Source organism: Alligator mississippiensis, chromosome 3, assembly GCF_030867095.1.
Source record: "Alligator mississippiensis isolate rAllMis1 chromosome 3, rAllMis1, whole genome shotgun sequence".
Taxonomy (NCBI): domain Eukaryota; kingdom Metazoa; phylum Chordata; order Crocodylia; family Alligatoridae; genus Alligator; species Alligator mississippiensis.
Window position 1 is genome coordinate 263016164 of NC_081826.1, and position 24669 is coordinate 263040832.

At 41.2% G+C, this 24669-nt stretch overlaps 1 protein-coding gene across 1 annotated transcript in view; it reads right to left on the reverse strand.

Moving 5' to 3' along the window:
• Positions 1 to 24669, reverse strand: part of IPO11 (importin 11) — a 290306-nt gene that overhangs the window by 27445 nt on the left and 238192 nt on the right. The window contains exon 30 of the mRNA XM_006263744.4: positions 18426 to 18510. Coding sequence (XP_006263806.1) covers positions 18426 to 18510 — 85 coding nt within the window. The remainder of the gene's footprint in view (positions 1 to 18425; positions 18511 to 24669) is intronic.

The window sequence follows — 24669 nt, forward strand, 5'->3', positions numbered from 1 at the left end:
CAGTATATATGTGGGGGGAAAAGGGTGTGGGGGGGGGCTGAAGGAGGCCCCCACAGTGAAGGAGGGAATGGGGCTGGGGCACAGGACAGAGCTGTGGGCAGCTCGTCCAGGGGCACGGGCAGGGGCTCCCGCCACTGTGCACCCCTGAGGGAGGCATGGGGGGCATGTGCCCCCTGGGTTTGTACACGGGCATGAGACCAGGCTGCCCACTGCAACCTCTTCCCAACAGGAGGGGCTAGGCTAGGGCTGTGGTCGGGGTAGGTGGGGGTGGTGGCAGCAGTGCTGGGAGTTGGGCTATGGGGTGGCTACAGTGAATTTTGGAGTGGCTGTAACCTTCTTCCCAGCACCACCACTGCCTGCCCTAAAGAGGCTGCAGAGGGCAGTCCATCTTTGCCTGGCACACACACCTGGGGGCATATACCCCCCATGTCTCCCCCAGGGTGTGTGCAGTGTGGGGAGCCACTCGCCCCTCCCCATCTCCGTGCTCCCCGGACAAACTGGCTGAGGCCCATCCTGTGTCCCACCCCACCTGGGCAGCACCTCCCCCAGCCACATTCCTGCCCTCACCATGGGAGCCTTGATCTGCCCCCCAATGGCCCTTCCCTCCCCCATGCCCCTTTCCCTCCACAGACTTATCAGCTGGACACTGCTCTCCAAGCTGCTGGGATGTATATTGGCAATCAAATCAGTATTGGCTGATATGGCTGGTTAAAAATTGGCCATTGGTAATGGCCAAAAATTCTTTATCGGTGCACCCCTAGGTGATAGCGCTGAAGAAAATAACCATTCAGCAGAGGGCAGGGAAAGTCCAGTTAAAACTGTAGGAAGCTTAATGTCCAAAGGTCCCTGCTCTCACTGCTGCTTCCGCAAGGTGGGCAGGAAGTGTACACATTTACTCCGTTCAATTTCTCTAGACTGGGGTAGGTCATTTGAGGTAGGGAGAGAGAATATAAATAATGAAACAGCAACAAAAAATGATATGCATTCGTCATAAGTTGTTGCCATCATTTTGGAAGGAAGGGTCTACTTATTCTCACTGAAACTGAAAAGAATACTGTACAACACAGTGGGAACATTTGAAGCCCAGGTTCTGTGGCTACTGATAAAAATGAGTTGGTATGACAGAGGCCAGGGGTCTAAAGCAGGGTTTGGAGCACAGGGCTGCTTTAATCGAGCTTAGCTCTGAGAATGAGTTGCTTCTAATCCAGCCTGTACTACTGTAGTCACAGTAACCTCTCCCTCCCCAGCAGTGGTGCAGTGGCAGATTCTTCCTGCAACCCAGCTGCCATATGGGTGAAGACCCCCATCACCAAAATTTCTTGGCTTCACAGACCAGATGAAACGGCTCTGTAGGCCACAGTTCACTGACCCCTGCATTCTCTTTGTTCTGGAAAGATGCTGATTGACTTAAAAGGCCCAAGTCAAAGTTCATTAATGGGGATATTGCATCTTCTGAATAACCAGCTAGTCTTTTTAGGGTGACACAAGCCCTTTTTTTATAAAATAAAAACAACTGAAATAACAATATAAAATTGAACTTTTACAAACACATTTATTATTCCCGATTTTCAAAACAAGGAGGGGGCTGTTATACCATTTGGGATGTTTGCCAACTTCTTCTTTTGTTCTTTTGTTTAATTAGATGGCTCTTTTATATGCCACATTCCCTCATCTTTTACCCTAGAACAGATTCCTAATCCTGAACAGTATGGTTCCACCTATTTGGGAAAAAAGCAATAATTCTGCAAGGCTTGCAACAATATCATCACACCATTTATCTCTAGCCTGGACAAAAAATACCCTGATTCTTCTTCCAAAGTGGGGGAAGGACATGATTCCATCCAAAGGAAATGGTTGTTAATGATGTTAAGGGAGCCAAACCCCTACTGGTTACCAATGATATGGAAATTTATAGTCTGCACGATTTTCTTTCAGAAGAAAAGAACAATAGAAAGAGTAGAAATTCTTATTTGTCAGAAACAGGAGGACACAGAGAATCAGTGGGTCTACTGAACTACCACAGAGTTAAAGGACTGATTAATGAGAATAATAACATGGAAAAAATGGTACATGATTTCTTTGCAGCAATCCTTTTTGCAAAGGATTTCGAAAATACTTTTTTTTTTGAGCAATAAAGATCAAACAGTGCTAAAGATTCATGTGTCAAACAAGGGGGAAGAGGTGGGGAGAACTACAAAAGACTCATCCGAGTAACAAAATCCCAAGGAAACCACCTGAGTTAAATTGCCCTATTGTATTTTGGAGTGATGCCTCTGGCTCTTCTTTTCCTTTACAATCTTTCCTTTGTCAATGACTTTCCATTACTTTGTAGTCCTCTTGCTCATATTCTCCTATTAGCTTTTGCTAAACGGTCACAATATGGCAGTAAAAATGTAAGCAGAACCCCAACACATATCTCTTAAATCTCCGTAAATTCTCTGGGATTTAAGGGACAAATTTCTTGTCAATCATCAACTCCTGCCAACCCTCACTATTCTTTGCTAATAATCCCTGCTTTTGTCGACACCCATATGTCATGCTTCTCAATCTTTTGGTTTCACATTTATCAGTTGATATCAAGAACTAAAACACAAGATAGAAGTGCTGTAATGTCTGTGAAGGGGACAAGTATTACCTAAATTGTTTACTGTTACTGCTACTGTGCCTGATGTGTTTGGAAGCCCACTTCAGGAATAGTAAGTCTCACTTGATTAAAAAAGTTAGTTTTAGTTCTTACAGTAGCTAGAAATGTTATGCAATGTTTTCAATTACTTTTACATATACATAATCAGTTATGTTAAATAATTCAAGTCTAAAAATAAGGAAGAATGCTTTTCAGTCTCTAAACAGCTTTTTCATAATCAAGTTATGCTACTGCAATTTAATAAGGCATAGTACTGATGTGAGAAAGAAAAAAACAAGTTTCATATTTGGAAAAATTAAGATAGTTTACATATTTTTAATCCATTTGAAATGGTCACTGGGCTGTCTATAGAGATAATAATCAGGACTATAACGCTTAGCCTCAAAAACTTTAAAACATTTAGCCCTACTAACTAACATTAAAGAAAATGATGAAACAGCCCTTTACACCTTTCTTATGATTTTAAACAGAACACAGAATGAAGGCATTTTAATCAGTGGAAAAAAAACCTCCCAGTAAAATTGCAAAACAAGGGAGAACTTGATAAAAACAGAGAAACCTCATTCCTTCATTGCCTGGGAAAAAATCATATACAATAGCATTCTGGAATGTAGCAAGAAACAAATGATTCTCCAGCTCAGAGAGGATCAAGCAGGCTAGTTTAAACTAATCACAATCCCACAGGGTGCTTATACACGTGCTCGGGGATGGGGAGGTGCCATTTTAATTAGAATGCTTGCCCGACAGACGCTCTAATTAAAATGGCTTACCGTCACATGTAATAAGCCCCCCCTGCATTTTAAAATGGCCACGGGGGGCTTTAACTAAAGTTAAAGTACCCCCACGGCCATTTTAAAATGTGTGTGTCTGTATGTTCTGGGGGTGGGGCCTTAATATACGTGATAGTGAGGTGATGCTGGAGACATTAGAATTAGAATGTGGAGCAGACTTGATTAATTCTGTAAGCTTCAACTTGTTCTGATTAGAACATGAACCAGCAGTCTATAGGCATCCAAACAGACCAAAATGTTGTATAATGTCTAAGAACAATAAAGTGTGGAGTGACAAACACCTTCTGTGATAAGTTTTATAGACTTGCATAACTTTTTCATAGAATACATAGTTTTGGGAAATTATGGTACTCAATATAATGGTAGCAGCAATAACCTAAATTATAAAAATTATATAAGTAGATTTAGATTGTATATGAGCAAAAGCTTCTTCGCTGTTAGAACACCGAGGCAGTAGAATAGACTGCCTGGGGAAGGAGACCCTCCCCAACACACATTTAGGGTTACCATATGTCCCGGTTTTCCTGGACATGTTCTCTTTTTTGTCCCCCTGTTCTCATGTACAGCTGGGTTTTTAAAATGGGAGCAAATGTCCAGGTTTTTGCTCTTTCTCTGCTTTCCCAGGCACTAGCAGCTTGGGACTCGGAGCACTAGGCAAGTTGACTAGCTGTTGGGTGTCATGTGCTGTGCATATGGCAAGTGTGTGTGTGTGTGTGTGTGTGTGTGCGCGCGCGCAAGCACACACGCGCGTGCATGCACACACACAGGAACTGTGTGGGCAGCAAGGCTGGGGGGCGTGGAGGCTGTGGGTTGGGAGTTAGGGGCACTGGCAAGGGTGGGCGGGTGGGGGAGGGGGGACAGGAGCTGCAGGTTGAAAGTGAGGGGCACCAGCAGGACACAGGCATATTACTGCCCCCCTCCAATCATACAACCTTCCCCCTCTTCTCCCCCCACCCCTGCTGGCTCCCAACCCCCTCCCCACCCACAGATGTCCTCTTTTTTGATCTTGGAAAGATGGTAACCCTGTAGACATCACCCAAACACACACATCATGAGAAGAGCTCTGCAGTTCAGAACAGATGGAAACTGGCACGGGTCTGCAGCACGAGAACATAAAAAGACAGAAAGGGAAGCTCTGGCTCTTCAGTTATGGTGTATAATGTGTGGAGTTATGTTTGCAATCCACAAGCTACAGTGCAGATTGTAGGATATTTGGCTTTTCCATGCTCCTGGGCTTTACTGATTGCCAAATGGGGCCAGGAAGGAATTTTTCCCCCCTCTTGTTACTACCTGGTGTCAGGGCTTTTTTCTTCCTTACTCAGAAGTACCGTGTGTTATCTGCAGCCTGGGCTGGGAATTTTGACTGGGGTAAGCCGATCCCATCGGGACTTATGGTTAGAGGATTGTGCTCCTCCACTCACAGTCAGACTCATTATGACACTGGGGATCAGGAAGGAGTTTTATCTCACAGTGCGTGCGTCTACATAAGACACTTACTGTGCATTAGCTTAATAACACTGCACAGTAGTGTGGCGGTTAAAAACTGTGCTAATAGCCTACTGTGCAGTGTTATTATGCTAATGCGTAGTAATTGTAACTAAATAACTGTGCGCCAGTGGTACTTCATTAAGGAAGTACTAAACTAAATGCGCAGTAACTACGGCGTATTAATGAATGTGTCGATACACCCAGTGAGTTCAGAATCAACTTTGGGGGATTTTGCCCTCCTCTATAGGGAGGTTTCTTCACCATCTCTAGATATCTCAATCATATTAACAAACTACTTCCTGTCCTTGTAGTGGCAGGATACTGACAATGCCCTTCTTCCCCTGCTTTACCTGTGACAAATTAAGGTGTTTTTGACATTCTTGGGCACTTTGCCTGGCATTCTGTGCAGTTTTAAGAATAGGTTAGACAAACCCTTGTCTACGATGTCTTAGATAGGGATGAACCTGATTTGAACTGGGGGTTGACAGGATGGCCTCCTTAGGCCCCTACCAGCACTACTTTTTTTTGATTATTACTCTATAAATTGCTAAGCTTGCTCTTCACTTTTCATCCTGTTTTCAGTTGTTTGCAACTTGGACAAATAAATTGGTGTGACATTTTCAATGTCAAGTGTCTAATTCTGGATTTCTTTTTGTAATTTCAGTTGAAACAGGGGAGTGATACTCCACTTAAACTGCTTACTCCCCAACATACTTTTGAAAAAAATGTACATTTATTGCTTAAATTATGAATCTTTTTATGACACTTGTAAATACTTCCTTCGCCAGTAGATCTATCTCATGGCTTTTGGGATTCCCAGACATAATATCTATAATCTGCCTCACATGCCATCTCACTCCCACTCAGTGCTATTTAGTATTAGAACGCTGCTTCCCAAACTTTTCCCCAGTATGACTCTATTTATAGCCCCATTTCCTCAGCATGGCCCCTCACACTCCTAACCCACAGCCCTCCACCCCTGTGACCCCATTTGCTGATGCTGCAACCCCATTTGGGATCGTGAGCCACAGTTTGGGAACTGCTATACTAGAAAGTCCAGTTCTGCCGTGTGAATGCATTAAGGTCCATTATATACCGCCGGTAGCGGCCAACACTGCTGCAAATGTAGATCCGTAACAATCTGTGACAACACTCAATCTATATTACTTACAATGGTAGGGTTGTTTTCTGTTTGCCTATCCAATGAAATTTAGATTTTTAGATTTCACTTGTAAAAGAAAACTATGTTACTGTAATTTTATTCAATTGTCTGGGACTTCAGCGCAAATGCTAAGTTAACAGAGGACAGACATTTCTGTAAGCACACTAGCATTTCATGATTTTTTTAAAATTACTATTTTTCACCAAGATTGAGATAGTAATGAATTTAAAAATGAAATATTTAAGACTGACAGTTCTGAAACAAAGTTGAATTTATATTACCCTTTAAACCATCTAACAAGCTACTGCTCCCTTAACAAGAATGCACAGTAACTGCAGTTTCCATTCGAGAAGAAACAATGACGGGTCAGCTCTCATTCTCTACAGCTGATATACTGGAGAATGCCCATAAGGAGTGAGTTTAGACTCTGGTGTCCCCAGCTGTTAGGCCTATTAGGAATTAAAACAGCAAAACCATTTTTCAATGGACACCAGTGGAAGGTCAGACACAGTGGAGCCTGGATCCAATTTTCTCGCTCAATATCCTCAATGTCCTACTGCCATTTCTTTTGTTGGGGTCTGATCTCCTATCCAATTTCAATGTTGAAGATCTATATAGTATGGGGAACTCTTAGGGGAATATGAGATAGAGGTGGTAAAATTGTCGAGTGAATTGCCTCACACCAAGTTAAATTCATTTTATGTTGCCTAAGAAGTGAAAAGTTAACTTGGGGGACTAGAGAATTTAACCTAGTACTTATGAACAATGTACTATGTGCTTTTGAATGTGTTTTGAACTGAAAAGTCCCCATAATATTAAAATTAACATAATTATTTGGTCTTATTTTACACAAGTATTCTTAGAGTTCAGATTGTCATAGATCTAAATCTGTCACAAGATAGGGTATAAAGCTTAAACATTAAATCATCAATTTTAAAATATCTACATTATATAGGTACAGTAAAATGATTTAATTGAGGACATAGGTATTTTTCTGGTAAAAGGACAGGAGAGCAAACTTTTGCTGTATAAATTCTGTGTACACAAGGGAATATTTGATTAGTGATGCAGAAAATCCTCTGACTGCAACATTTCCACAAAGTGTTTACAGACTTTAAGCTTTCAGAAACCTAGCTGTTTAAATGGAACAGTTTAACATCCAAATGCAAAGTAAATGATTTAGAAATACATACTAATAACCAGAAATATGGTTGCCTAATCAGTATAACAACAATGTAACTAGAAGAAAGGAAAACAAAAGCTGTTGGTGAAGTGTGCAAACACTACTGCTAAGAGTATTAGATGGAAAAAGGCAATAAAGAAAATTTATTAAATATCGCTAGATAAAACAAATCATGCCAATCCACATAGTAGTACCGTGAAAATTTTGTAAGAAATGTGAAATTACAGTGGCAATTAAGGGAATATTAAAATATTAAAGTAATCCTAAACAAAAAGGAAGTGTAAAAGGATGACAAATATTAGGATCAAGCATATGAAAAAATCTTTTGGGTAATCTTTGTTTCAGAACCTTGCACAGAGGTATTTTCCCCCTCATTTTATCATGGCTTTCCCATAACAGTACTACTTTTCTTAAAAAATGCTTTTCAGTGATTAGGAAAGGTGCTGATGCAGAAAAAATACATTTACACTCTTGGCTCAAGCAACCAAAGCTAAGTAAATTACTCACTTTTTAAAACATTAAGAGTATAATCTAGGAGTTTAGAAGAGATTAAATTGATTTTTTAAATTTCTAATATATTCACATTTCATATACATGTTGCTGCTTAAATTAAGAAAATTTGGGACTGTTGTCCTGCAGGAACATTTAAAATAAATGGGAGAGAGGGGAAGGAAAAGTTCTTGGTAACTTTATCTGAGTCAAATAAGGTTAGCTGAGAGAACAATACAATTTGTTAACTAGCTTTGATTTTGATAATATGATTATGAAAACTCTTCTTTCAATGATGTGCTTGTGTAGAACGGGGCGGGCAATTATTTTGGGCGGAGGGCCGCTTACCGAGTTTTGGCAAGCTGTCAAGGGCCACATGGGTAGCCCTGCCCCTTGGCAAGTGCCCCACCCCTGGTCGCCATCTTGTGACCAGAAGTCCCATCTCCTAGCCCCTGACCTTTGCCACCAGAAGTCCCTCCCTTTGCCCCCAGAAGTACTCCTTTCAGCAAGGGGTTCTGCCATCTCAGAACCAGAAAAATACCAAATTATATTCTAAAAAGTGAACATCTACAACATTAATTAACTTGATTTAAAAAATATTGTTGTCCTGATTTACATACATTTGTGTAGTGTACGCAGAGGTGACTGCGCAATAGCATAAAATTAAATCTTATTCTTGTATATTGTGTGGGTGGTTATAGGTTTGTAGGGCCTGTGGGTGTGTGGGTATGTGGGGTGTAGGTGGGTATGGAGGGAGGGTGGCTGGGGTTTGTAGTATGGCAGTGCAAGGGGAGGCATAGATGCATGTGGATGGAGGGGTGTGTGTGTGTGTGGGACTCACTCTATGAACACACACACACGCGCGCGCACACACACACACACACACACACACACACACACTGCCCTGTGCCTGCAGACAATGCACATACTTTGCCCCTGTGTCCGCTGACGCACACGTGCACACACATACACATCCTTACCAGTGCAGTCCAGTGCTCTGCAGTCCGAGAATGCAGCTGGGAGTCACAGCCACTTGGTGCTGAAGCAGGGTGGCGGCAGGAAAGCAGGGAACTGGCTGGGGGTGGGCAGGGCTGGGCTGCTCAAGCCTGCAAGCCTGCTTAGGGCTCCTTCTGGTTCCTACTGCCCCTGGCTCCAGCCAGCTTTGACAGGGAGCAGGGGCAAATAAATATTAATTTACTAAATTTTTTAGGAGCTCTGCAGGTCGGATAGAATGGCCTGGTGGGACAGAAGCAGCCCGCGGGATGTATTTTGCCTGCCCCTGGTGTAGAAGATTTCAGGATTTACTGACATGTCTTTTAAAAATAAGTCTATCCCTTGCCAAAAATGTAACACGCAGATTGTGCTGAAAACGCCACACCTGTTTTAAAAACTGTAGCTATAATTTATGCATTAAACTATGGGGGCAAAGGGAGGGACTACTGTTCTCATTCTAAGACACTGTAAAATAAGGTTACAATTGACAGTACTTACAACCTAACCGTTCTTTAAATATTAAATTTAAATATTATTTATTTATTTATATAAAATAAATTTATTTTATAAATTACTTTAATTTTGTTTTGATAACAATGTATACATATTTTTTCCTTGATAGTATCTGAACTGTTTAAGTTTAACAGTTCCTATTATGCTTTGTTCATTGTTAGCACCTGAAAATATTAGAAATAATGACAAGAATGAAAAAACTTGGAGATGAGCAATTTCCTGTGTGTGGATGAGCTCCCTACCAGTGGAGTTATCTGGGTTCAGAGGCAGTTCAGGACATAGTGGCAATGCCTCTTGAGGTCTTATACCTGATGACCTTTTTTAAAGCTATAGTAAAAAAATCTTTTTAGTAAATTAAACACACTAGGTACAGGAAGAAAGCAGCAACCTTGTGTGTGTTGGCTTCACATCAAAAGATGAGACGTAGAAAGAGCAAAATGTACAAATTGATAAATTCACTAGAAGAGGAGCAGAATAACATGAGAAGATTTAAGAGGTTAATTTCAAATTAATGTTTCCAATATTTGACAATATCACTTATTTATGTGTTTGCTACCAATTAAGCATCCTTGCAGCCCTTATTCTCAATTATTATACAGGACAGACTTAAAAAAATCATTGATTAAAACCTGTTTTCAAACACCACTGCCTCCAGCCATAATGAAACTTTACATTTTAATTTGGTGTTCTGAAGTCCTATTCTATTACTATGCACGAAAAGCACTAATGAAAATTTGACACATTCCCAAACTCCTAAAATATGCATCAGGCATGTCTCAAGTTAAATAACAAACATGAATGTCATCTCTTTTAGCAAAAAAGGAAAAAAAAGAATAAAATGGTATGTACTGCAACTGCACAGACGGTTCTCAATTTATAACTACAATAATAAATTCAAAATAGCAAAAAGGGTAATATTAACTTTAATGTATACAGTCTAGGGATCAATAGGAATAACTCCATTACCTAAAGGAAGTACTAGTTTTGGAAAGCATGGATTATATTTGAGTAAAATACAAATAAATGGATAGACAGAAACATTATTTGCTTGGACAGCTTGTCTATATAATTTTATTAGCTGTCAAGCTGAAAACCCATACTGATCACTGAACCTTCACAAGATCTTTAAAAGAATTGACTACACAACATCAAAAGCTGCAATCATTTTATCACTTATCTTTACTCCTTACATTTTGATCAGCTGTGCCAAAAATACACTGAGTAACTGAAATCATTATGTGTCATATCAAAATGTATTCCTGTAAAGAAAAAAGTAAACGTAATAGACTACTAACATCAATGAAATAAAGAAATGATGGCTGAAGAGCGCTGTTTCTGTACAACAATGTGCTTTGTGATAGGCCTGTACAAAATGGCTAGTATTCGTTTCAGATTCGGATTCAGCTGATTCGGGGGACATTGATTCGATCTGGTGACTCGAATCACTGTCCCAAATCAATTTGGCCAATTCTGATTTGAAGATTCGGCCGCTGCCAAATCAGCCAAATCTGTGAATCAAACAGGCCCCACCACTTGCCTGCTCTCCCAGCCCTGTCAATGGCTACCCACCCAGCCCCAGTCTCCCAGCTCTTTAAAAAAAAAAAAAAAGAAAGCCCTGCACTCACCAACTGCTGCCAGGTGTGGAGGTGATCCCTGCTGCCCCCCACTGTATGGGGGGTTCTTCCCCCCCCCTTTTTTTTAAAGAACAAAGCTCCACACTCACCGGCTGCTGCAGTGGCCGTTGAGGCCCCTGGGGGCTCATGGCAGAGCCCCACTATGCAGCGTGAGGCAGTGGGGATTGCACCCCTGCCTGATAGCAACTGGTGAGTGGGGGCTTTTCTTTTTTTCTTTTTTTAAAGAACTGGGAGCTGGGGCCAGGTGGGGCAAGCATGGGGTGGGGCTGGGAGAGTGAGCGGGGGTCAGGAGGTGCTCAGGGGGCTGGGGGAGCAGGCAGAGGATGGGGTCTGGTGGGGGTCCCCCCATGGTCACCCCTCCCCTCCTCTAGTCCCCCCCCCCGCCCCCTACTTACCGGGATGGAGTCTGGGTACAGCTCCCTGCGGCGGTGAGTGGGGACTGCTCCAAATTTCTGAAGCTCTCTGAATCTTTTTCGAATTGATTTGAAGCGCTTTGAATCAATTCAGACCTTTTTATTGGTCTCCTGATTTGATTCAGATTTGGAGATTCGGAAGACGAAATCAGGCCAAATCTCCTCCGAATCAAATCAGCACCCAAAGCTTCACACAGCCCTACTTTGTGGTAATACGTGAATGCATATTTTCTTATTTTCTATAGACTCCTACAGAATTCCATATATGGATATATCTTCAGAAATGTATTCAATGACTTCTTAATGATTAACACATTTCAGTTTGCTCCTGTTCAAATTTTAATACAAATCTCCTAGAGAGATATTATAGAGGCGACAGGTGCCCAGCAGGGGTACAGGCAGGCTGGGAGGGCCTGCTAGTCTGTGGGCACAGGACTGTGACAGAGGGGATCCAGGAAGAGACAGGGAGGGATCAACACAGGCTCAGACTCATAGAGAGCCCAAGGGCAGCCTCCCTTTTATAACCTTCATTAAGACAAAGGCATGGTGGGTGAGATTCAAGGACAGGGCTGCAGCTGAGCCTGAGCCGGGCAGGGGCCACATGACCACCAGGAGGTGTCACGGCTGCCCTGTGGCCATGAGTGTACTACAGTTTTGTCTTGCAGTACCCGTTGCGCTCCCAGTTTCCTTTCTATAATTTTTTTCAAAGAAAAAAAAAATCAACTAGAAGTATTTTCATAAATGCTTTCATAAAGGGGGAATTAATGGTTGCCAAATTAACTTAATTCATCTTTTTCTGTAGATATTTATTTGTGACATCATACTGGTATTGGAGAAGATCCATTGTATCTAAGCATCTTTACCTGCACTGCAAAATATTTTAACTGATTCATTAACCAATAATCTGTTTATTTTAAAATAAAGATAACTACAAACAAAACTGCTAGAAGAATATAAAAATGTTTATATAGAAGAGGATCCTTTTCTCATCTTAAAGTCTGTCCTAACAATCCCAGCCATGACTCTCCACCAAGATCCACTTATTCTGCTTCTAGTCTCAGATGGAAATGTGATCTTCTTTATTTTCCTCACTGAAAGTTCACTCTCTCCTCTCTGAATTCTACCATATTCCTAAAAGGCAAATCTTTTTTAAACTGTAATTGAATCCCTTGCCCCCAATCCAAGCTGCTTATTCATCACCTCTCAAACCCTTACCCTGTTTATCCTCACTTAATTTTCCTTGCAGAAGACTGCTGTGATTTTTTCAGGCAGAAAAACAACCATGAAAATGTCTTAATCCCTTCTACCATACCCGTAGATATGGAAATGTTCTTTTCAGCTACCATGTTCAAAACTGAGCTCTTAATCATCCCTCAGTATAACTTCCCTATTCCTTCTTATTTTCTTACAATGGATAACAGCACCATTCCCTCTGCCAGGCCTGTAACTCCAGATATTTGTTGTTTATCTAGTTAACACAGCTTCAGGAAGACAGGGCAGGGTGGTACCTTACAGACTGGTTCATTCAGTTACTGCTTCAAGAAGTCACTAGTGAATTTTAAGGGTGAGAAACTAATTTATAATACCATGTAAAATTTGGCTCTCGCCTTCGTTTTGGGGGCCCCCCATAAACTAGTCTAGGTAACATCTATTGTGTACTATATATTGCATGAGATGACAACCAACTCTCACCTAATGCATAAAATTTGGGTAGAAAGCCTTGGTGAACTGGCATTTGCCTCTTGTACTAGATACTTTTTAGCTACTGTGTAGATTTAGTGTTAATTAACCCATTATTTGTTTCATTTGAGAGTTAAAAATTCTGCTAACAAATTTTCAGGCGCTAGGAAAGGAAAGGGCAGGGCCAATCCTGCCCTGCTCCAGCAGACAGTCCAGCCCTGCCCAGGACTGCAAAGCATCTGGGATGCTGGAAGACTCTGGTTTAACTTAAACCAGAAAGGGGGCTGGGACAGAAATTGCATAATTGGTTTGACCCAAATCAGTTAAGTGTGATACTAAATTCAACAAGGTTTACCTTACACCAGTTTCAGTCATTTTGAAACTGGTTTATGTGCCCTGAACTTACGCTGTGTTCCAAGTTTAAACCAGTTTCTCATCACTTAAACCAGTTTGTATGTAACTTCTGTCCCTAGCTCAGAATTTCAAGGCACATAAACCAGTTTCAAACTGGAAAAAACAGTTTAAGATAGATCTGGATGAATGTAGAAACTTAACTGATATACTTAACAGTTCACTTCATTATCGGTTCATCTAAGCAGCTTAGAGAAGCCTGCAGACATTGAATCAATTCAACCTCTGGCTTTCTGACTGTCTGCACTTACCCAAGAAGGTCAGTTTCCCATATTAATGGAGTAACTACTGATAATGAAGACAATTTGCTTACTTTATGCTTAATCACATCAGTTCATTTTTGCTTCAATAGAAAGATATATTAAACAGCAAGGATGATTTGACTAAATATTTTGTGATTTTATTTCAATTTTTAAAATACTAAGAATGATCAATTATATTTGTATACTGAAAGGAAGTTAAAGTTAATTTTCTTTTGCTAGGACAGGGGTTTTCAACTGGGGATATGCGTGCCCGTGGGGACACTTTGGAAGGCCCCAGGGAGTATGTGGCAGCGGTGCAGAGAAGCCGACAGCACTTCCGGTTTCGTTGATGTGTGCAGGACCCTTCCCTCCTCCCTCTCCCTCCCAGTCGACCAGCTGCCAGAGCACTCCCCGCTTCTCAACCGGCCGCTGGGGGTACCCCGACCAAAAAAGGTTGAAAACCGCTGTGCTAGGGTAATAAGAATCCCATCAAACTGATCAAGTCTTGGAATATTAAATAGAAAATATCCACAATTTTGATAATCCCAAATTTTGCTTACGCTGTCACAAATATCATTATATCCCATTGGAAACATTCTTTTGCTGTACGTATTGCATTGTAAATTAATTTAAGAAAAGAAAAATATAATCATAAGGCTTTTATAATGGATACTGTTACCAATATTCTTGCTAATACTTGCATAATAATGATGTCTTTACTGATATTTAACGTATTTTATTATAGACAAAAATGCCTAAAAAAGAAAGTCACTTTTCACCAGGATGGCTATAACTGAGAGGCCAAAGAAAAAAAAAAAGAGAAAAAAAATACTTAAAAATTCTGTTAACAAATTTTCAGGTTATTCATTGCAAAAAAAGTTGGAAAAAAAAGAGTTGACAATATGTCAACACAGAAAAGTATTTTTTATTTTTTTAAAGCATATTAGCTATTTACAATCATCAGAAAATGGTAATGTGTGACTTTCTGTAGGTTAAACTTCTCTATTGATAAAATTAACTTAATAATTTAATGCAAGAACATGCACAAGTAAGTATATTACTCATCCTAATCTTTAGAGTTGTATTAAGATTAGAGACAAATCAATATTATCTTAGTGACCACTGCAGTTCACATAAGTAGTTATGAGGAAACAACAATTTTTGCTACGTACATTTCTTAGTAACCTTTAAGAAAAATCTAAGAAATAATATAAAAGCAAAATTAACAAATATGCTTAGTATTTCTAATGAAAAGACAGTGATCCTCAGTAGACAGTATTTCTAATGAAAAGACAGAGATCCTCAACCAGAGTCCTACAACACCATGAGGTGCCTTCAGATCTGTTTGAGGGTACCACAGGATGCCCAGGTGCCCTCTTTCTTTTGGGCAGCATGGTCTGGGTTATCTTTAAGAGGATGCAAAATCCTACAGAAGATATCATGAACCCGTCTGAGATTTTGGTACATGGGGCTAAGAGCACCAATGATTTCAGAGAAAGATATTTTCACTCCTTAAGGCTAGGGACAGAAGTTGCACATAAACTGGTTTAAGTGATCAGAAACTGGTTTAAACCTGTAACAGAACATAATGTTAGTGCACGTAAACCAGTTTCAAAATGGCCAAAACCATTTTGAGATTAACCTGGTTGAACGTAGTATCAGACTTAACCAACTGAGGTCAAACTGTTTATGGAACTTGTGTCCCAGACCCCCTCCTGGTTTAAGTTAAATCAGAGTCCCACAGCATCCCAGCATGCTCTGCAGCCCTAGGCTGAGCTGGGCACTGCTGTCTGTTCCAACCAAGTACGGTTGGCCCCGTCCCTCTTCTCCCTAGCTGGAGCACCATTACTGCTTTGGCTGGCTGAGAAACGGGTGGGGGTGGGAAACCCTGCTCTGGAGTGCTGCTGGGTCTGCATGGCAAGGGAGGGGCAAGGGGGCAGCACAGGCACTGATATGCTCCATTTGTGCACCCAGGGCTGCAGCAGCCAGATGCCAGTAGCCTAAGGGGAAGGGGGGGAATTTAATCTCCCCATTGCAGGCAGCGTGGGCACAGACATGGCACCTTCGGCTGAGTCCCTCTGAGAAGCAGCCCGCCAGCTGTGGGGAGGGGATGGGGAGGAGGGCTGCGACCTGGCTGCAGAGTGGGAACCGGGGCTAGTTTTGGAGCCTGACTCACTGCTGCCTCCTGCTACGGCAACGTGGCCTGGGCTGGGGCAGGGGTCAGTGCCTGCCAGCTCCAGCCTCCAGCCCCGCATGGGAGCTGTAGCTTGCAGGTGGGCTGAAGCTGCAGCGTGGCTCCCCGCTCTCTTGCCTTTTCCAGTGGCAGTGGAAGAGCAAATTATCATGGCAGGCAGAGGTGAAGCACCTATCACCTGCTGCCTGCTCACGGGAGGTTACTGCAGACCCGTCCCTGCCTATACCCCTGGGTAATGGGGCCATGCTGGACTGGGCTGCACTCCTGGGTGACAGGGCTGGGCCAGACCATGCTGTGGTGGTCCATTACCTTCCCCTGCCACTGCCTATGCCCTTGGCCTGCAGTAGCCTACCCTGAGTGCCCAGCACTGTCGCAAGCAGATGGCAGGTGCATCACCTCTGCCTGCCGTAAGGAGAGGCATGGGGCCATGGAGCTATGCTGCAGCTGCAACCTGCCTGCAAACCATGGCCCCTTTGTGAGGCTGGAGATGGGAGATGGCAGGTGCTGATCCCTGGCCCCTGGGGCTGCCCCAGCCCAGGCCGTGCTGCCGTAGTGGGAGAGAACAGTGAGTCAGGCTCCATAACTAGCCCCAGCTCCCTCCCCCAGCAGCCAGGTCACAACCCCCTCCCCCCCCCTTTCCTGCAGCTCACTGGCTATAGCTTGGAGGGACTCAGCCCAGGGCACCGTGTTGGTGTCTGCGCCGCTGCTGCCTGCAATGGGGTGTTTAAACCTTCTTCTCCTTCCCATCAGGCTACTGGCATCTGGCTCCCATGTTCCCAAGTGCAGGAGCAGAGCCTACCAGTGCCCATGCCACTCCCCCATGCACTGTGGGGATTAACCCCCCACTTTCCCTTATGCGACTGGGATCTGGCCCTGCCCCCACTCCTGCTGCCAGCCTGGGGCCCCCGGGACTCTTGATGGGGGCTGATTCTTCCCTCCCCCTCCAGGCAGACCCTGGCTGGGGTCCCTGCAGGCTAGGGCAGGGTTTTAAATCTCTCCCAATCATACTCAGACCTGCTCAGGCCTGGCCACACCCCTTCCCTCAGCTTAGTTTCCCTCCAGCCGGGGGCTACTCTAGTACCCCCCACCCCAGCTTCTGGTCTGAGCCCCTGCAGGCATGTGCCTGCATTTCCAGAGTCAAAAGTGAATGTCTATTGACTTGCAAATTGGTTCAATCTATGCAGGTTAGACTAACCTGCGAAGACTGAATCAATTCAGGCTCCAGCTTTTTGAATGTCTGTTCCTAGCCTAAAAGTGCATTAGCAGGTCTACATATCAAGTTTATCTGAGCTGATCAGGGCAAAGAGTATTAAATCTGATGGGCAGCCTCTTTTAAGACCTTCAGTGTGAACAAAAAGGGAGGAAATATGTAAATCAGAGAAATTCTCTCTGCGTGGTCAACATGTGGCCTGAGATACCACTGTAGGGCTGAGTACCAGCTGCCAAAAAAGAAATTATTTGACACTGAACTTCATTGAGAGCAAGTCTCCAAAATTATTTTAAATCCTTCATTTTTACTGTTTATTTCTTTTATCAGAAAACAAACAAACCACGACTAACTATAAATGTATGTGTCAGCAGGGCTTGTGAAACTCTAATCAGATAATTTATTTTAAATATTTTCATGAACTTGAAAAAAATACTGACATTTTGAATGAAAATTACTAAACTAAAACAAATGAATGGGATTAACTTTAATTAGGGATACTTCAGGTTTAATGAAAAGTGGATTTAGATGATTAATACAGAATGAACTGACCTAAAACACAAACTGGCTCCACTGAGGAACAGCATATAGGTTAAGAAAATTAAGAAAACTATAACGGTATAAGGAAAATAGCAAACCCTGTTTAAGATGTAAATGTTCCAGTCAATGGAAGAATGAAATATGAATTAACCAAATTCTTGAAGGTATACACTGATACTTTTGCTCTACAACATTGAGAACATTTGAATTTTCCTACAAGTATTTTATATTAATACTATTCTCTTTCTGCAAGATTGATTGGAAAAATCTTAGAAATTTATTTCTTTGAGATAAAAACAAAAAACATAAGATATTTCAGGGGATTTTCCTCCTTTCTTCCTCCACTATCACCTCAGTGCTCAGAAGTCAGTTACCTATTTTTGAAAAATGTTCCACACAAACCAATAAATCGTCAGATATTACAGTAGCAATACTTTATGTAATATAATGAAACATATTGTTTTCAAAAGAAATAAGAAAAAATTGAATATTTGGACTGCCACATATTTTACTAAGCTCTATCTTCTTAAATATTCTGAGTTACCTTTGTTATTAAAGTTTTAGAATTATAGGTTCCAGGAGTGTTGGTAAGATATTGCTTCCCTTGGCAGCATTTCCCAATATTGTGAAGAAATGCAAAAGTTTAATTGTTAATAGTTATGTACTATTGGGGGCTCGTCCCCAAGGGCCTTCTCTGTTTCAGTTTGGAATTTGCAATTTCCAAGTACAGTTTAACCAAAAGCAATGGATGAACCAAAAGTAATGCCAAAAAATTGAAGTCAACTACTTTATCGTAGTAAAAGATTAGTTTCAACATTAAAAACAGATGTTCAAAACTTACTGTCTTCTTCCTTTTGTCCTGTTCTGTAGGAGGTTCCTCATCTTCTGTTACTTTGGGTTCTTCAAAATGAGACATCAACATACAGCTAAGAAGAAGAACAAGAGATGACTTAAATACACACTACCAATTAAAAGGTTTTACATTACTACCCAGGGGTGGGGGGGAAACCTCACTAGGTATTCAAGATTATGAGAAAAAATATGATTAAACTATTTACAAATGAGCATTGCTTCTGAACATCAGGCCTTATCAAAAGGGTAATAACAGAGAAAATAGAAGAGTCTATATTACTTACAATATTTGATACTTTATTGCAAACCCATTCTCCTGTGAGAGAAGCGTTTGAAATTGCCAGCCAGGCTAGATAACTAGTTTTCAGCTGAAATGGGTTGATCCAGATAAACTATATTAAGATTTATTCCCAAATCATATAAAGTGATGCCCCCTTTTGGTTTGTACCTTTGTTACACTAAACAGACAAATTCAGAGTTCACTATGGTTATAAAAAGAAACTGACAACCGTTCATATATCCAATTCCCCTAACACATGGGTGCACAACCAAATGAGACCCGTGGAGCCATTGCATCTTCCAAATTTCTAAACCCTAAGCACTGTAAGACTGATCAGAGCCAGGTCACGTCCCCCTTTCCCCATGGAGCCAGGCTGGGACCAGATCATGCCCCCTTCCCCACGCAGGGCCAGGCGAATCCACCTGTCTCCCTGCCCCTCTCCTTGTGGTTGCATGGTGGCTGCGTGCTAGCCCCAGGCTTTGTATTGAAACCACCATGTGGCCTGCCGTCAGACTGGGCACTGCCCAGCTTGCTCGTCAGGCAAAAGAGTTCAGCACCACTGCCCTAATACATTAGAGCTTTAGAAGTAAAATGTTCAGATGCTTAGTGCTTGGTTCTGATCAACAAGAACAGCACTATTTATAAGGCTGCAGAATAAATCTATGACTAAATGATGCTTATGAGCAGAGGTGTCTCCACCTTCATGCTCCATTGTGCTTTGTGGTAATTTGATGGAGTTTATTCTTCATTGGAGTGATATATACAAAACTTCAATGAGAAGAGAGATCCCACAGGACTTGGGCAAATGTCAACAACTATCCTGTGTGTTGCCATCTGGGAGCCTATCAGCCTGGAAGTCCACCTGATGGGGAGACAGGAAGGTTGTTTACAGTTCCTTCCAGAACAGCAACACAATCTGAGTGGCTCAGTTTCTCTAAAATGTTGTCCCTTTTTCACTTCAATCCTGTTTAGCAAATCAGTGAGGGTATTGATTTTTCTATCTACTGGAGGCAGTAAGCCTCTTAACCTGAGATTACCATAAAAAGTTCTGCATTGTCTATTTATCCACTCTATATGTCTACCTACGTATCTGAACTGGTAAAAAGTTTTAAAAAGAGAAAGAAAGCCTTACACCAGGGGTTTTCAACCTTTTATGGCTGGTGTAGCCCCAGCAGCCAGTGGAGGAGCGGGGAGTCCCCCGGCAGCCGATCAATGAGCGGGGGAGGGGAGGTCCCCCAGCAGCTGTCCCCAGCAGCAAAACCATAAGTGCTAGCAGTGCAAAACAAAAGCACCAGTGACACATGGCAGTGCAAAGTGTTGGCAGCCCTACCCCCTGCTTCTCCATCACGTGCCCCCTAGGGCCTTCTCAAGTACCCCCCAGGGGTACGTGTACCCCCAGTTGACAGCCCCTGCCTTATATCATCTATACACATCATTAACAATTAAATTTAATTAAAAGAAGTTAGGGCCCAAGCAATTTCTCCCCCTTTTGTAGGTCACATTTCATTAGCCTGCTTCAAAACCAGGCTTCTAAGCCATGTTAAAAAGCAGTGTCTAAACAAACGTTATAGAACCCAAGGGCTCTCCTTATTTTAAATTTATAAGCAACCAGGGAATCTTTATACCTTAGCTTTGTAAACACAGGTTGCAAAAGTATAGCTTTAGATCTCTGAGTTGTTTAATTGAGGATACAAAATGAGTTGCTGGAGAGGAAAAAACTCCTGTCCTTGAGAGTCAAAACAGGTTATTCTTTTCCAGTATTTTTTTTAATGATTAAAGCACCTGAGGAAGGCAATTATGGACAGACTCCTAACCAGTAACAAACATGCCGACAAGAAAACACACACAAATCTGTAGTACACTATATAAAGAAGTAGGTAGTGTCACAACCCAGTGATTTTGGTGCCTCGGCACGGTGGAATTTTCCCGCCACATGAGAGCCTCTTGCAAAGTAAAGGCTTTCTGTTGTTGCAGAAAAACCCCGGTGCAAGAGAGTTCCCGCCATTTGAATGTAAATTTGTGTCCCACTATTGGCCAGTTCTAAATTATGCACACGTGGCGGCTAGTAATTGGCTTGCTGGCCGTTTAAAAATTAGCGCGACTTCCGCCCAAGTCGGAGAACTTTGAACACGCTGCAGAGTGCCTCTGGAGAGATCTGACTCGTGGCTGAGCTGATCGATAGACTGATCACCTATCGATTCGTCTCCCCATCACTGAGCGCAATCCCAGACGTATCCCTTTCCCTGCCGGCCCGATTTGTAGATGGACGTGCTGGCCTGAGCCCTGCCAGCTGGAACAACTAACGTAGTTGTTCAGACGACCGGACCGTTTTTCGTCACAACAGCAAGCGGCGTAAGTAAAGTTTTACAATGATAAAGCTTTCTCGGCCTCTTATTCACCAGCCTGCCCCGACGAACGAGTAATTATTGAATCGCCTCGAGTCGGCTTTGGCCGTCCAAGACAGGTAGCAGCATGATGAAGCAGCTTTAACTATTTAGAAATCCTGTAGTTTGCAGTCAAAATCACTTTTGAAATTATACAAAGTGAAAGGGCAGAGATCTTTACAAGTTTTAACTGCACAACTCCTCACTTGAATCAGTGGAACAGAATCATATTTAATTCATACTTCCATGATGGTTTGGACAACTTACAAAAAAATTCAATACTCACTTGGAAAGGAAAAAGAACAGCAAATAAACTTGCTTCTCTACAAAAACAAACTGTCTTTAATTCAGGACAATACATCTCTCAAAAGCAGAGCACACAACACATTCAATGAAACTGAAAAGCAATATACTTAAATCTGATAAGAGAAAATATTCCTTTTATACCATTAATAACTAGTTTGTTCTCAATGACATCTTATGACAATGAATTATATACAAGTATCAGTGGATTCAAAAGAGATTCAATATTTATACATAAAATAGAAACATTCACACTTATACTGTGTAGCATAAAAATATCTCTAATATACAATGGATATAAGCCCTCTTCCTTCAGGGTATAAACTGATTACTAAGACAAGGGGTAAGAAATTCAGAAGCTGCTTCCAATAATAGGAAGTTTATTTCAAATGTATCCATTAATGTAATTTTTTTACTCCATCCTCTGAAACAGGTTGTGCTATTCACAGCCATGTACACAGACTGTATCTTACAATTTCCAGGCAAAGGTTTCATTTAATATTTTAGTGGGATTTTAGTGAATTACCACCTTCTGAGAAATGTGCACTTGTGAACCATGTACTTAAAAATAGGAATTTATTCTTGACTCAGTTCCCATGGATAACTTTCATTTGCATTAATCAAAAACTACAATAAAAATCTGAAAGAGGACAGATCACAAATTAGGTATCTTTTCAAAATGCTACACAAAGATTTAATAAGGTCACTCCTAGTAAATTTCCTGGGAGTTACACTGGGAAATCTTCACAAATTCTGAACATTTTCCCATATTTTGCATCTAGTTTTCATACTGTTGCTGGCCTAAGCCTACTTCAGATATTCAAATACCTGGTATTCTGACACCTATACTGCCAAGAAAATATGCAAAAGCACGTTATATATGTTTCTAGTTATAAGGTCATTTAATTAACAACTCCCTTAATGTGTTACACACACAAAATTAAAATTGAGGCTCGACATTTCAAATGAATATTTCTTTCATTCTTTATTATAATATTTATACTTCAACACATTCTTCATATGTCTATGAAGGATTTGTTGACAACAGACAACTCCTATTTCTAACCAGCATCAGCTACAACAGGGGTGTTCAACTGCCAGTTCATAGGCCAAATGTGGCCTGTAGAGGCATGGCATTTGGCTAGCAGGGCTCCCCACAGGTTGGGAAATTTAGTGGTAGGGAAGCAGTAGCAATTAATACCACCATCCTCTCCTGCTTCCAAATTCTTAAGCCCTGCCTAGTGGGTTGGAGCCAGGCCATGCCCCCTTCCACCGCCATGACCTGATTGGGGCCAAGCCACATCACCTTCCCCTGCGTGGCTGTTTCAGTGTTGGGCCACTCCCGAAACTCCCCCCCAGGCTGGGTTGGGGCCAAGTCAAAATCCCTTCTCCTGCACGGCTGGATCACGGCCAGGCTGCACCCACCCGCCTCTACACAGCAAGATGGGACCCCTACCATGCTTGCCGTGAGTCCTGAATCAGGCCCACCAGCCAGAATCTGCCCATGGATGGACTAGGCACTGCTCATATGTCCCACTGAAAACCACTGAGCTGCGTTATCAAACTCTGTTTTATTCACGGTATTTATTTTTTCATCCAAGTGAAAATGTTTTTCCATATGACAGGACACAATAATTATGTTATCTTGGGATGTTAAATATTTCCTTTTTTCTTGTGAATATATCTGGGTGAAGTTGAAAGGAAACTGCTTTTAAATTGTTCGGGAAGAGGTTAAAAATATACAGGAGAATTCACCCTCCCATATATTCCTACTACTGCCAAATTAATCAGAGGAACAGGATGCACATACTTAATGAGCTTGATCAGGAAAAAAAAAAAAAAAAAAATCAGTGCCTTCTCCTTTGGTAAGATAAAGTTGAAAAAAAAATTGAATTCAGTTTATAACAGAGATACTCTTTGATTTGACAAAATACGAAACGCTCTGGAATATGTTTGAATAATGACACTTGCTTTCTAGAACAAATTGTATTTTGATATCCGTAATACTATACTACTGACAAAGATTTTTTTTTCTCATGTATATTTATGAGTAGTGTCACTAGGAAAATGTTATTATGTAAATCTTGCTTTTTCTCTCACGTAGCTTATTATGGCTTCAAATAAAGACACAAAATATGATGCCTGCTTGTATTCAAGTGTTAGCATTATTTTCCATTTTTCCACAAAAAAATTTCTATTTTTATTTATATTCTTATAATTCACTGTAAATTTATATTTACATATAATGGGACAAACTGCATCTTTGTTTTTATACTCAGAAATGGAACTATAATTTATATTCCTTTATATACTCAAATAAAATGCAGATGGGTGAGAAAGATTTCTTCAATTTTGTACAAAAAACTATTTTATGTATATTATAAAAGAATTTCCCCAATTGAAGATAATCATCCTTAATCCAAATTGTATGGGTTTCTGCTATTTATTTGGTATTCTGTCATCTAGTACACACAAAAAATTGAAATCAATTTTTTTTTTTTTTTTAAGTATTTCCTATCCATCTTTACAACTTATTTTGCAATTCTAAAGCAAGACGTCGGATATGTTTAGACATAATTTTGTGCTTGGTTACAACAAGTCGGAGAGACTCCCAAGTTTGTATCTACAGTTTTCAACAAAAAACATTCTCTAGCCAGATGCTATTTATTCAAGTACAAGATTTTAAGAACATGTTTTTGCATTTCGAATACCTACTAGTAGATTTAAAAAGATCCTTCGCAAAATTTTTTCAGTCTTTCCAAGGAAATGTAAAGCAAGCATTACCAGTCCCATAGTCATGCAAATATAGCTGCAAACATCAAACACTGTATCTTTGTCTTTTCTAGGATTTCTAATTAATTTCTCTTTTCTTTTTAAAAAAGCTATTAGATATTTTACAGTAGTTTTGAAAGGTACTGTACCTAGGCTAGCTGCTACTGGTGCTGAAAAGTTGAATTTTGCAAGACTTAATTTGTTGTTTAAGTAAAAAAACAACAACTATTTAAGTGTCAAAGAGGTTCATTCAGGTTGTGAATAGATGTCACATTTAAAAAGTTTTAAACACTTCAAAGGGTGAATCAGACAGACATGCATGCCCTTCAAAATGCTCCAAAAGCAGCTGATCCTCTGTAAAACTGATGGAATGAGATAACATTTAGTAGTGCACTGCTTTTTGTTACATATGGCCGCTCGATGGAACAGAAAGGGGAACCCCATCCTGAGCCCACAGAGAAGGGACCCCACATCCCTCCCAGAAGGCATGAAAA